The sequence below is a fragment of the Chelonia mydas genome, chromosome 16 (assembly GCF_015237465.2).
Source record: "Chelonia mydas isolate rCheMyd1 chromosome 16, rCheMyd1.pri.v2, whole genome shotgun sequence".
NCBI classification, from domain to species: domain Eukaryota; kingdom Metazoa; phylum Chordata; order Testudines; family Cheloniidae; genus Chelonia; species Chelonia mydas.
This window is the reverse complement of record NC_057857.1, coordinates 11,487,480-11,502,511: the sequence shown is the minus strand read 5'-3', so window position 1 is coordinate 11,502,511 and position 15,032 is coordinate 11,487,480. Positions and strand designations below refer to the sequence as shown.

At 46.6% G+C, this 15,032-nt stretch overlaps 1 protein-coding gene across 1 annotated transcript in view; it reads left to right on the top strand.

Moving 5' to 3' along the window:
- Nucleotides 1-2,276: 2,276 nt before the first annotated feature.
- MEGF9 (multiple EGF like domains 9) overlaps nucleotides 2,277-15,032 on the top strand; it is a 78,992-nt gene continuing 66,236 nt past the window's right edge. The window contains exon 1 of the mRNA XM_037880009.1: nucleotides 2,277-2,748. Within this exon, the coding sequence (XP_037735937.1) occupies nucleotides 2,277-2,748 (472 nt within the window). The remainder of the gene's footprint in view (nucleotides 2,749-15,032) is intronic.

Here is a 15,032-nt window from a genome sequence, read left to right as displayed (position 1 = left end):
TTTGACAGGGATACAGAGCTAACAGCCACCTTCATTTCCTTGTCTTGCTCTGGTCTCTGACTTTTTTCCATGCAGTCTTGTATGCCTGTAACTACCTCCCAATCTCTCCACCCAGTCCTCTCCTCTTTCACTGCCTGATCCAAACCCCATTGAAGTCAATACTAGGAGTCTTATTGACTTCAGAGGGCTTTGGACCAGACCCTCAAATCCTTACTCAAAACTCACTTTGTCCAGGCGTCCTATTAATCCCACAAAGCCACGGTGAGCACATTTTGGGGGGAGAGTGTGTACAGACAACTAAATGTGAAACCACATAACATCCCTATGGCACATTAGGAGGGTTCAAATCCAGACAGATGAGGGGCTGTGTCACTGCTTGCCCTGCATCCCTGGGTGCCTTACAATGCTTCCCTGCTTGAGAGAGAGCACAGACAACCAAATGTGGAACCACAGCATATATGTCTAACATCCCTACTCACCCTGTCATATTTTTCACATCCAGTTCCCCAATCTCTCTTTTCTGTCTGTTGTCTCTTTAAGATCCTCAGGGTGGGGATGTTGTCTCCTTACTTATTTGTAAAGTGCCTAGTGCACCTTGGTGCTATGTAAATAATCATGAGGACGCATGGCTGACAGACAGGATCATCAATAGGAAAGGATGACAAGGATGCATTTTCCAGCATCACACATTTCTTTTTTGAATGCAGCCTGAATGATTAGTGTTTATAAACAATACCTAAACACATGGCAAACATCTGCATTGCTTCTAGCCCTGGAGAGTCCCCAATGGTACACGATGTCCTGTCCTACCGGGGTTAGCAGACCTTTTCCCTGGTAGGCTGCAGAAAGGGTGGGCTGCTCCTGCATTCCCCCTTAAGGTTACTCGTGCAGTATTTATGGGCATGCCTCTCCCACTGTAATCAGCATGTGTCTGGCATGTAAACACACAGCAGCGCACAGTCACTTGGGCACACGTGCCTTTGTGTTTATCACAGTGATGTTTTTCTTCATTAATGTCAAACCAGAGCAAGGCTGCCTGTAGCTCTTAGGAGCAGGGCCGTGTCTCCCTTTTATGTTTGCGAAGCAGTGACCTCGCTCTGGGTGCTCAATAAATAACTAATAACCATGTCATTGTTGTTGTTTTTTGCTCACTGTGGTGTCAATAGTTTTCCATGATAGTGCACTCTCACCAAGGTCACTTCCGACTATCTCTTTCCAATACCCTGAATCATAATCCGTGGCCAGTCTTTTGTCAACCTTGATGCTCATTTCAAGGCATCCTCAGCCTCAACGGCTGGTTTCTAAGTGGCTATTATTGGTTGTTTGACACTGTAAATAGTCCCAGACCCTGAAGAGCTTGCGGTTTTATAAGCAGCACAAAGAAAGAGCGGGAGAAAGGGAGCATTATTATCCCAGTTTCACCGGGGAAGGGGGGGAATGAAGCACAAAGATTAAGAGCTTTGTGCAAGATGACAGCAACTCTGCGTTAGCGCCGAGAACTGCACCCCAATCCCCAGAACAGCCATCGACGGCCGTAACCACCAGCCCCTTCCGACGCTCAGGAACCACAAGCCCCCTTCGCAACGCCAGAGCCTGTTGTGTGACGCCGCCGCCGGAGCCGAACAGCTGGCACGCTCCACCCCAGAGGCGGCTGCATTTCAGCTCTCAGCAGAAGGAGGCTGGGAGACCACGCGGGAGGCTGTTAGTCAAGCACAGACCAGCGCTTGGCGGAGGACACGCTGCAAGGGCTTTTGGTCTCTCCGTGCAAGCCCGGCACCTTCCCCGGTTTTGCCAAAACACCAGTGGGAATTTTATTTAAAAAAAAAACCCAAAAAAAACCCCAAACAAACCAACAACAACGAAGGGGAAACTCCCGCTCCAGGTTCACGGCCGGCCCCGCCCGCAGCCCCCGGCCCCAAACAAGCCCCCCCCGCAGGGGGCACACGGAGGCGGCTCCTTTGTTAGCCGCAGCCCGCGGGGCCTGGCGGCCGCCCGTGTCACTCCGGCAACGCACAATGCCGCCCGGCCCCGCCCCCCGGCGCCCCAGCCCGCCGGCCATTGGCGGGGCGGCGCCCCACGCCCGCCGTCACGGGGCCGGGCCCGGCGGGCGATTGGCTGGGCGCTCCCTCGCCGGCGCGAGGGGGCGTGGGCAGGCCGGGCTCGCGGCCGGCTGTCACGGCGAGCCGCGGAGGGATGGTGCGGCGGCCGGCGGCCGGGCAGCGCGCATCGCACGCGGGCGGGCGGGCGGCGCGGATGGGGCAGCGCTGCGCGGCGCCATGAGGGTCCCGCGGAGCTCGGCGCGGCTCGCCCTGCTCTGGCTGGTGGCCGCCCTGGCCGCCGGCTCGCTGCCGCGGGGACCCAGCCCGGCCCCGGGCGCCGAGGCGGGGAACGAGCTCAGCCCCGAGGCCGCCGCGCCTCAGCCCACCTTCGCCGCCACCCTGGGCAGCCCCCAGCCCAGCGCCGCCGCCGCGGGGCGAGCGCGGCCGGGAGCCCCGGAGCGGGCGAGCCTGGCGCCGGAGCGGGCGAGCCTGGCGCCGGAGCGGGCGAGCCTGGCGCCGGAGCGGGCGAGCCTGGCGCCGGAGCGGGCGAGCCTGGCGACGCCGGGAGCCGAGCCCGGCCCCGGCACGGCAGCCTCCCCGGCCGCGGCAGGTTCTCCCCGGCCCAGCCAGTGGCCCAGCACCGGTCTCCCCGCGGCAGTCCCGTCCCCACCTGCCGAGCAGGAGGACGTGGCCACCGGCGGCAGCCAAGGTGAGTCCCCGCCCCGCCCCGCTGCCTCTTTTGCCCCGCGCTGGGGGGGACCCTCCAGGGAGCCGCGGGCTTGAGCTGGGAAGGGGCCGATGAGGACGATGCTCAGGGTGCGCAGTGATGCCTGAGGCTCCTGCATGTTGAGCCAGCGCCCGAGGGAAACAGCCCCGGTGCCTCCCTGTCCCCCAGCTGCTGGGGACGATGGACGCTTCGGCTGATGGGGGCAGATGTAGACAGGCCAGGAGAAAAATGTTTGCTTCCACTTCCCCCACCCCGCTTCCCCCTCCAGGAAAGCCTGGGCGATCATCTGATGTTGAGCCGTGGTCAGCAAAGGGTCGTTTTTCTTTTTTGTTGTTCCGCTGGTTTTCTCACCTCCCTGCGGTGCTGGTTGTCTTTTTTTTTTCTTCTTCTTGTTTCTGGTGGTACATTTGGGTCATTCGTGGCATTTAAAATAGAAGACCCTGCAGAGGGATTTTCAGGATCAGGCCACATAAAGTTTGGTTTAAAAATAAGCAAGGGGCAGGTGTAAACTTGATCAGTTGCACATTAACAGAGGGTGGAGGCTTTTAGCTTTTCATTCATGGCTATTTCTCCTGCACGTCTGTGTTGATGACATATGGACGGTAATGACAAATGAACACAGGATAAAACCCCAGACAAGAGTGGGAAGCTTTATGCTAGGCAGATGCCTGATGTCCGGTATCTACCTTGACAGACACCTGCTGTTTTTACCTTTTTATTACACTTTGGCAACACTGCTCATGCAAATACAAAAAAATTAGTTTTATTGAGCTAGAATATACCCAGTATTTCACCACTGGTTTTTATAAATGGATGTGAGGGTGAGAAAGAAAATGTGGAATTTTGTTATGTATACATACTAACCCTTATTATGGGGTTGATCGTGCTCCCATTGAAGTCAATGGGAATTTAGAAACTGGATTGAATAGTAGCAGGGTTCCATGCCCCTATATTAAATAATGCTTGTACAAGCAAAGATCAGATTTTTCTATTGATCAAGGAGCCAACAAGGAGGAGTTTCATTTAAAAGAAACTTATTTTTAGAGCCTTTTATATTCTAAATTGTACATGGAGAGGAGGGGGTAATTGTTTGTGATGCCTTCCAGCAATGGTTTCCAGCACAAATAGTACAAATAAAGATGTACTAGGCTCCAATTCTGCTCCCTTTGACCTTGATGACAAAATTCCCATTGGCTTCAAAGGGAGCAGGGATGGATTCATGTTGTGTTGATAAAGGGGGCATGTTAGCCATAATGGGGGATGGGATAAAATCTATACAACACCCGTGACACACCTGTATATCTATCCACTGAATGCATCCGATGAAGTGAGCTGTAGCTCACGAAAGCTTATGCTCAAATACATTTGTTAGTCTCTAAGGTGCCACAAGTACTCCTTTTCTTTTTGCGAATACAGATTAACAGGGCTGCTACTCTGAAACCTGTATATCTATAGGTATTTATAGATATATATGGCGGGAGGGAACCTGGGCTGCTTGTAGGAGAATACATGGAAGAAGTGTCTTTGGTATAATCACAAGTACAGATGATGATTGATCCCTGAGTGTGCAAGGGATGTAAAGGGCACAAGGCACCTTCTCCTCCGTCTTGAGTCACTTGTGCAGGGGCCCAGGAGAAGATGCTTGGCACAAGAATAGCTCCTAGCTAGAGCAGCAGCACCTTTAAAGGGGCAGGGAAGAATGTGGAGGAGGGCATGATCATCCTTTCACCCTAGCCAGCAGAACTGGGTAGGTTCAGAAGGGAGACTACACTACACCTTTAAGGGATGTAGCAACCAGTGTGCGCCCACTGTAAGGCATTGTGCTCCCTGGCCAGCCCCTGAAAGGCAAGTTGAGTCATAAGAGTAAGAGATTCTGTCCACACGCCGGTGACAGGAAATTTACGTAGACTGGGATTCGTGGTACTTGTGTTTATGTGGATGCTGTCTAAATTCTGTATATTGGGGAGGAGGGAAAGGGATATGTAAATGATGAGTATTTGCCAAGACTTTGGGAGGAGCCTGTGCAAATGCAATGCCTGATTTTTCATGTGAGTTAAAAAGGCCTTCAGCTTTTTTCCATTCTGGGAAGTATCACAACGTAGTCATAATCAACTATAGGGCTGATCCTGCTTCAGTTGAATTCAGTGGAGCTATACCCAGTTATACCAGTTGAGTATCTGAACCTTATTTTTGTATTGGCTCTTCCATAAATCTATATCCCCAAAATGCCTTAAAGAGCCATTATGGGAAAGGGTGAGATATGAAGCAGCAGAGGCCAGGGAGAAAAGCTGTTTTCAGCTGAGATTTGAAGTGATATGGAGAATTAGCAAGGTGGAGCATACACCCCTCTCCAGAGCTTTTGTGTTCTCATCCACATGTGTTGGAAACTCAGTTTTCTCCTAATGAAAGTAGACAAAACTCCACTGAAGTCAATAGAGCTGTTCCCATTTACTCCCACAGAGAATTTGTCCCTATAATTTCAGAAATGAAGACTATTTATACAGACAGACACTTATAAATACACCAACACTGAAGATATTTTGAAGAAACAATGTTAAATTCCGGACAAGGATGTGAAACTGGACGGTATTTTGCTGCTGTTTTTTACCACTTCAGCAGTTGGTGTCCTTCTGAGCAGATGATTTTAGCCAACTTTTCTTACATGGCTAGAAATGCGGTTTGTGGGAAACCTGGATTCTTCCCCTTTCCCACCCACACCCTTTTGTTTGTGTTGCGTTTTGTGTCTTTATTTCCTTTTGAAGATACAGGATGGTTTAAGGTTGGAAATGATAGATAAGACTAGGAGCAGGTTGTATTTTCTCAGAGCAAAAGCAACCTTCTCAGTTGTACAATGATTAAACTTCATCTGCTCTGTCAACAAACTAATTGAGTGAGTTGCAGTTTCCAGAATATGTAGTTTGAACCTGAGGGCCTGAAGTATCGAGAGTGAATAGACAGGTTGTTGAGTCATATAAAGTAAATATTCTCCAACTGATTTTATGCATAGTGTTTCTCTGCTAACTGATTGAAATCTGTTGGGAGAGAAGATGACTTTTATATTAGGAGCAGCCACTATAGCCACCACCCAAAAATGTTTATGGTCATGTCTGGAAGTACTGTAGTGTATCACCTCTAAAACAGGTAATGCAGTATCAGAAAGTACTCCTCTATTATGCAGCCTCCACAAGGACTGTACTTCTAGCAGCAGTATCTTGGAATTATGTCCAAACCCCTCACCTTTTAAGGGTAAGAGAACCAGGGCCTCTTGATTTCATGCTTTATTGAGACAATGAGCGGAGCTGTCTAGTTTCCATATAGGCAAAAGTACAAGTATCATGCATAGATGATGCAAGACGTGAAAGGAAAGCTCAAAATTTAATGAGGATCCTCACTCTCTTCCATGTTCTGTGCATGATTCTTCCATGTTCCATGTGTGATTCTTGCATGTTTGCTGGGATGGGTGGTTTCAGTTAAGGACTGGGAGTCAGGGATTCTTGAGTCTAATCCCAGTGCTGCCTCTGACCTCCCCTCCCTGCCCCGGGGCAAGTTACTACACCTCTCTACTTCCATTTCCTCATCTGTAAAATGGGAACAACAATACTTCCCCCATCTACTGCAGGGATGGAAAGACAACTTGTTAATCATGTTTGTGAAGCTCTTAGAAGTTGGTAAATGCTAATTATTATTAATAGCTACAGCCAGTTGATGTCCACATTATTCATCTTTGGTGCCTTTAATACCACAATGATGGGCACCTTAGAAACACCTCTGTGGACAGGTTACACTCACTCTTGCATGTTCATTAGTAAAGGCAGTTTGAGTTTGATTCATGGAGGGTTTAATGTACAGTAACAGATGTAATGGGTTTAGGCCACCAAGTCTGGAATACATGAACCAGGAGAGTGGCTTCCTTTTTGCGTGTGCAACATAGTTCATTTTAATCCGAGGCATATATCTGATTTCATATGGAAAAGCCTGTTTGATTTGCGAAGTTGGTATATGTGGTAGGCACAGCCATCAGCCTGCACCCTAGTTAATCCATATATTTTTAGTACTGTTCCAGTCTATGAAGTGTCACTGGGAATCCTGTAGGGGCAGAGATTCATTTTCAAACAGTCATGTATGGTTCTAAGCACACGACTACCATTACAATCAAAGGCCATCACATGGCTGACTACAGAAATGGACCCCGTTTTATCAAAGCTGCATTTACTCTCAACACTACTATTGCAACCCATAATGGGGAGAATAACATTTTGTTGGAAGCTGGTGGGCTGGATTCTCATCTGGTTTAAATAAGGAGCAACTCCATTGGAATGAATAGAGTTACGCTGGTGTCAGATTAGTGTAAATGGGAGGAAAATCAGGCCTAATGTTTGTTTGGCTCTGTCAAGATGTGAAGTGCTATTTAAGTGCTGTTACTATTATTTTATTATCAATGTATTTTTTTCCTTCCACACATCAGTTTACAGCTGTTTCAATAGTAGGTGCAGTGTTGCCAACTCTTGTGACTTTTATCACTAGTTTCATGATATGTGATGTGGCTTTTTCCCCGAGTCTCAGCTCCTGAAGTCATGTGATAATATCAGAATCTCAGCTTTCATTTATAAGAAAAGTAAGTTTCTAGCCATCAAGGTTGTGGAGAAAAGCTTGAAAATTTGACCTCTCAAGGCTCCAACAAGGGAAGCAAATAAAGAGTCCCCAATTTTTTTTAAAGTTACTATCTTTAAGTGAATCTCAGGATTTTTCAGGGGCTTAGCTCTTTGTGTGTGGGGGGTGATGAGGGGGAGGCATTGATGATTCCAATTTTGGGAGTGGCTAGGCAGGTCATTTAGTTCATTATAGTCAAGGTTTTTGTTTTCCATACACAGAGAGCAAAATATTTTTCAATCCAGAAGATTTATTTATATCAGATCAACAAACCAGAGAGAACAAATGCAAAATCTTCACAAGAGAAAGATCAGAATGTGTCTCTCACTGTATAAATCCCTCCATCTTGATTCCCTTTCAGAGCCTGGCTCGGGCCCAACCCCAGAAGATGAACAGAGAGACAGACCTATTAAATGCAATGGTTTGCTACATAGAAAATGGATTGATTGCTACCTACACCTCAGTCCAAAACCCTAAATCCAGACATCCCTGGAATTTTGAGGTTATTTGAAATCTGAACCCAGATCCAGGTTTCAGAAACTGTTTCCACTTTTGCAATGGTTCGAACCGGATCTCTAGCTCAGTACCACCAAATTTTGGGTGTTCAGAATCTGGTTCCATATCTGAATTTTGCAACATGTACATTTTGGGTGTAGGGGAAAAAAATAATTCTTGCTCTGAGCACCGATCAGGAAAGGTACCTGAAGTGATTGTGGATATGCAGCATTATTTGCATAAATGAAGCAGATCTTGGTACATTGAAATGTGGGGTATCAGGCAAAGCAAGGTATCCTGACAGTAAGTGACCTGTGTAACCACATTTAGAATACTACTATCTGTGCTGTTTTGTTGCTGGGAATGCTCTATCCAGACTGAAAAGGTGCAGCCGAAAGCAGCCAGATCGATTGTGTCCATGTTAGAACGAAAGATTAGCTAATAGACTTTGCTCACAAACAAGAGACTAAGGCAAATCCCATAGAGGGATATAAAATCCTGGAAGGAGTACAGTACTTCCAATCAGCTGTCTTGTAAACAAGAGATGTTTCGGGAGTGGGGCCATTGATGGCATTTGCAGCTCTGTTTCCCTACTCATCCTGACACCTCATGGCCCTGATTGGGTCCCCACCTCTAGTTTGCCATTGGCTGTGTCCTTGAGGTTTGTGCTTTGGGGAAAAGTGCAGTGTACAATACGTAAAGGGGAAGGCAGGGTGGGATAAGTATGGGACTGGGAACCAGGAACAGCTCCGGTCTGAATCCCTGACTCAGCCGTAGGCTCCCTTTGTGACCTCAGACAAGCTATGTGAACTTGTCTTAGTTTCCCCATGGGTAGATGAGGGATAATAACACTTTCCCACCTCACAGGGGGTGCTACAATGTAATATTTTAACATGCACAGCACTCTATAAATCTGGGCTAACACAAAAAGCAGCATTGTAAGGCAAGAGAGATGGGTCTGAGTTAGAGTTTGGATCCAGCTGAACACTGCTGCCACAAGTACTCCTTGTTAGTTTGTATCAGCAAAAAGAACACAGCTACCACTCTGAAACCTGTCAACATTTTATAGAATCTCACCCACTATTGCATCAGACTTAAGCTTCTTGCATCAAATTTTCAAAGCTCCTAAATGCCACTGGGACTTATAGGCACTTAGCTGCATTTTGTAAATTTTACCCCTTGTCACCAGAGCGCTACATAACTCCTTTGTCTCGACTTACTCATCTTCCTTTGTCAAGCTTCATTTGGGCTCCGCAACCTCTCAGCTGCTTTGGCCTACGTATTTATCAGTTTCTTGCACAATCCCTTCAGTTCCTTCTTCCACAAACCCCTCTTCTTTACATCGAATGACCCCCTCCGAGCTGATCCGCGTTTTCCTACCCACATTTACGTTCCTCTTAAAGACCCACTTCTGCTGCACTGCCTACAGTGAATTGAGCTGACTTGTGTGTCATTGGCCTGTTACAATGCCCTTTCCTCTGTGCTCTGTCTGTTTGTCTTTCCTTAGGCTCCAAGCTTCTGCTTGAGCACATCAGACACGCTGAGTGCATTGGAGGTGCTACCCTAGAGAAATAATACTAAGGGCTGTCTATGAGGTTCTCGAGTGATGTTTGGATTTGGGCCTATCTTTAATAAAGAACTGAGGATCAGTTGAAAGAAAAGGAGGACTTGTGGCACCTTAGAGACTAACAAATTTATATGAGCATAAGCTTTCGTGAGCTACAGCTCACTTCATCAGATGCATCGAATACAGACTAACATGGCTGCTACTCTGAAACCTGAGGATCAGTTGCTTTCCAAGTACCTGAAAAGCAGGCAGCTGTTGGCTGCTTTTCATGGGGAATGAGAAACAATTTTGAGGAGTGTTTTTTATTCAAATATAGGCTAGCATGGAAACCCGAGACCTGGAGAACATACTCCCTGCCACTCTTTGCTTCCCTTTCTTCCTCCATCTGACTGAGGCTGATCTTTCTCACGTCTGCTCACAGAACTGCCTCTCTCTTCCCTAGATTTTCACCACTGGATGAATGCCATGATCTTCCTCTTGCCACTGCTGCTGGGGGTTGGTGTATCTCGGTACGGCATGGCAGGATGGTAGGGCTTCACAGTTGTTCCTCTTGGGTGCATTAGAAGATGTACTGTAGGAATTACTAGGTGAGGTTCTGTGGCCTGTGTCACGCAGGAGATCAGACTAGAGGATCATAATGGCCCCTTTTGGCCTTAAAATCTATGACTCTCCAAGCAGGGAATGCTCCCGATATCTCTTTTATCTCAATTGATATCTCTCTGGTGCTGGAAGACAACTTGGCTGAAAGCAGTCCAGGAAGAGCCTGATGGTGCTTGCCTTATCTTTAGACATAAAGGATGGGATACAATATATATAGAACGATCTATGGGAGCTGCTCCAAGCCAGCACAGTCCTATCCTCTTGTTAAGCACTTGGAAATACAGCTTATGCTCGGTATCATTTGAAAGCTCTGGATTTGCAGTTCAACATGGCTGCCAAGATACCAGGGTTTCAAGGAGACAACATCAGGATTTAAAAAAAATTTTTTTTTTTAAGAAATGGAAATTGAATCCCGGCTGGGAAGTAAAGAATGGTTGTGCTACATAGAAACCATCCTGGGAGGGGCCAGAGGAGTGAGGGTGTGTGTTATAAATCATGAGCCTCCTATTGTGAGTCTGAAAAAATAAATAAATAAAATCATATTGCCTTCAGCAGGAAACAGAACAACAAAGTACGCATTGCTGCTTCCATGGAGCGGGTGTGCTGTGGTCTCAGAGCCATGTCAAACTCTCATGTGCATCGAACTGTCAACAATGCCAACCACGAGCATTAAAAACAATCACGAGTTAGGACAGAAAAATAATATGAGATTATAAAACCTCAAATTTTGGGTCATCTTACTTGCTGGTTCTTGAGCCTTTAGGGATCACATTTTCCAACTTTCTCAGCAATGAAGAGGGCTAGAAATTTGTATGTTTTTTTTGTTGTTTTTTTTATGAAAACTGAGTCTCACTGTATCACATGACTCCAGGAGTTGTTGGGGCTGAAAGAAAAATCCCAAAGAATGCTCAGTATAAAATCGCAAGAATTAGCAATGCTGAATTACAGAACATCCTGATCTGTTTACTTAAGGTACCTATCTGGCTCCATCATTGCAGTGTATGAGCACCTCACAATCTTTGAATGTATTTATCCACACGACTCCCCTTTGAGACATGGCAGTGCTATTATTCTCATTGAACAGATGGGGAAATGAGGCACAGAGAGACAAAGTGACTTGCCCCAGGTTACACAGGAAGCCGGAGGCAGTACAGGGAATTGAACCCAGGTTTCAGGCCAGGGGTTAGGGCCTAGCCTGTCTTTCCTTTCTGGTAACTAAAACCTCACTGCTTGAGTCGGGCCCCTGGACTCCAAACACAAGGTAATTCATTCTGCTGCTTATAAAATTGAAACGTTCATGCCATTTGGCAGACAGGAAAGGCTTCCACAGATCTGATCCGATTGCCCAAGCTCTCAAGAGGGAGTGGGATGTTGCTACTCAAGATATATCTTTTATCAATAGAAATAAACTCATTTCTATGCTGGCTGCGAGGAATTCAGGTTTCTCTTGGGAATGTGTGGCTGGGGAAAGGGATTGTTGTTTCTGTTTTCCTCCATTAAAAACCTGTTTTAAAAAAAAGCTTACAGGGACTGAATTGCCTTACATAAATTAGATTGCAGCAGAGACTTTGTTTAGCTGTTATAAATGAGGTTCCTGCAAAGGCTCTGATTAGCTTCAGAGCCCTGGGTGCCCATAGAGTGTTTGATCCTGCCCCCTTGGGTCACACTGAGCAGCCATTGAAATCGACAGGGCTCCTTGTACAGTAAGGCGTTGATCAGCATGAATATGGGTGGAAGGGGGACAGAATCTGGCTCCCAGGTAGGGATTTTTATGTCTGCTGCCTAAAGGCTAGATTGGAACTCTGCCAGGTACTCTGCCTACCCGGCTGGTGAGTAGCTGCACCACCCCACGAATGGACCAGAGAACCCAATAGGATTCAGAACTTCAGGTCCACCCCTGTTCCTGCCCACTGGAGGAGGAGTGAGTTACTTCACTGCTGCCTTGGGAACAGCACATGACCCCTCTCTGCTCCTGGCCAGGGCTGCTCCTCCTCACAGCAGGGAATTTTCAGAAGAGTAGTCCCACCTGTCCTCCCCACAGCCAGTGTCACAGTCTGAGCAGGACCCAGTGGGAGAATAGTAGGGGCCTTGTAAGGTTGAATTAGGTGTGTGACGGTCTAGCTCTCAGTGGTGGTTTTCATTGAACAGAAGAGAGAGCTGCTTGGTTGAGGGGGTTTTCTGGAACATACGTCGCTGACTGCAGAGAACAGACCATCTAAACATGATGACATAGCGCTAATCTGCCTAGGAATGTTTGATCTTAACAAAGCTAGCCCATTGTTTAATGACTGAATTCCTTTCCTGGTTGATGCTCTTTGAGCTGCTGCTCTATTAATTCCACTGAGAGTTGGCAACACATGAAGAATTGCAGAATAGGGGTAGAGGATGGGCTTTCCTGGCCCTTCTACACCAGAGCCGAGCAAGCGAGATCAACAGGACTTTTCTACCTAAGGAGGACTGCAGGGCTGGCTCTAGAATTTGTACTCCCTGCTCCATGCACACGTGTGTCCTATTTCAGAGCAGGTGTAAGTGGCAGCAACCTCAGTTGAGTTGCATCTGCTTACACTAAGTCTGAGTTTGACCCCATGCTACTCAGACTAGACATATGCTGAATGTCCAGTATTTGAAGTAAAATTTGCCCATAATTGTAACTAATTCAGAGTCTAAGCATGAGAGACGAGAGTGTTTTCCTGCAAAACTCCTGCAACACTGCCCCTTCCTCTAAGGTTCATGTCTACACTATAAGGTTTGCCATGATGATCAGCTAGCATTTTGAATTCATTAACCCCATGTCCATATAAATAAACCCAGAGAAGAATAGCCAGCCATGACAGTCTTGGGTATTTGCTAGTACTCATTGCTATACATGCCTTTTAAAAATTGGACAGCGGACTGGTTCTGTAGCCTTTCAGTGAGAAAATGGAACTATTGTGTTTCTCTTCAGAGTTCCTGAGCTGTTTGTAGCCACTCTTCACACTAACTAAATGAGAACCCTTTCTCAGGGTTTGTCTGAATGCCTTCAAGCACTGATTTTGGGGTGTGTCACCCAGCATTCCATCAGTCATGCTTTCTGCCACGGGAGCAACAGTGCCAATGCCTAGAAAAAGGAGGACGCATGGCCCAGTGGTTACGGCCGTAATCTGGCAATGGTGAGACCTGTGTTCAGCTCCTTGCTCTGCCACAGGTGACCTGTGTGAACTTGGGCAAGTCACTTAACCTCTCCATGCCTCAGTTCCCCATCTGTGAAATGGGAACAATAGCACTTCCCTACTTCACAGTGCTGTTGTGAGAATGAATACATTACAGACGAGGTGCTTAGATGCTACAGTGATGAAGGCCATAAAAGGACAGGGGAGAATGTGGGTCTAGGACAGAGCAGGCTAAGAGCTGGGAGTCAGGATCCTGGGGTCATATTTTCAGTTCTGTTGCTCAGAGATTTTAAGGCCAGAAGGGGCCATTGTGATCATCTAGTCTGACCTCCTGCACATCTCAGGCCACAGAAGTTCATCCATCCACTCCTGTAATAGACCCCTAACTGCTGCCTGAGTCACTGAAGTCCTCAAATCTTGATTTAAAGACTTCAGATTACAGAAAATCCACCATTTACTCTAGTTCAAACCAGCAAGTGACCTGTGCCCCACAATGCAGAGGAAGTTAAAAAAAACCCCCCACAAAAAACCCCATGGTCTCAGCCAATCTGACCTGGGGGAAAATTCCTCCTCTGCCCCAAATACGGTGATCAGTTCGACCCTGAGCATATGGGCAGGACCCACCAGCCAGATGCCTGGGAAAGAATTAGCTGTAGAAGCTCAGAGCCCTCCGTGTCTAGTATCCTGTGTCTGGCTGTTGAATGTATTTACCATTAGCAGGCTCACATGGACTGCAGCTGCTGACTTGCTAGGTCACCTGTACAAATTAATTAGCGCCAGCCACTGTACACATTTGAAGTCAATGGGAGTTTTGCCATTGAGTGTAATGGGAACAAGCCTGTGCTCTTAATCTCTCCATGCCTTATTAATGTTGTCCATGAAATGGGTATAATACTTGTCTACCTCCCAGCAGGGTTGCCAGGCTTAATTAATTAGCACGCATCTGGAAAGTTAGTTGGAATTTCCCCGATACATGTCCATATTGATTCAGTTAGGGCTGCTGACGCATTTTGGACCTGCAGCTGCTACTATTCAAGCCACAACAAGGGATGTAGCTAAACTTTGAAATGAGAGGAAATTTGAACACATAGGGACACTTGTTCTTTGGGGGGGGGGAGGGGGGTATATTCCTCCCACCTCAACCTGGCTTTCCAGCTCTTCATGGCAATTATTACTAAATCAGTTGTAAATGTGGCTAATTTGACATTTCACAAGCTTTAAACGTGTGTGTGTGTGTGTGTATATATATATATATATATATATATAAAAACCTCTTAGTTCTTGCTTTACGCTGCATCTCCTCTGTGTAATCAGTAGGCTGCATATAACCTTTACCTGCATAACTGGTCATGCTTGGAGCATGCTTTCAACTGAATCTGCTTCGTTCCTTTCCCTACAAATTATATTTCATCAATTTTACGGCAGCTTTCCATGGTATTTTGACTGATTGGCTGCCTATATTAACTAATAAAGCAGCTAAGATTGCTTTGATCCTGTATTTTTATGGAAATGATGGCATGTATTTCTGGGTAGCTGATTAATGCCATGTGTATTTTTAATGTACTAGCTTTACTGTGTGATCTGTGCTAAATGATTATATTGTCAAGCTGGGTTCTTTAAGTTGCTTATGAAAAGCATGCTGAAATGGATCATACTTGTTTTTTTTCAATAGTCTCCTCTTGTACTATTTCAGTTCCCATAGATCCTTTCTTTCTAGGGTCACTTACATTAGCACAGTACATTCATGTTTTATTGGTAACAATAGAGAATTCATTGACTGCATTACGCAGCCCGTGAATTTAGAG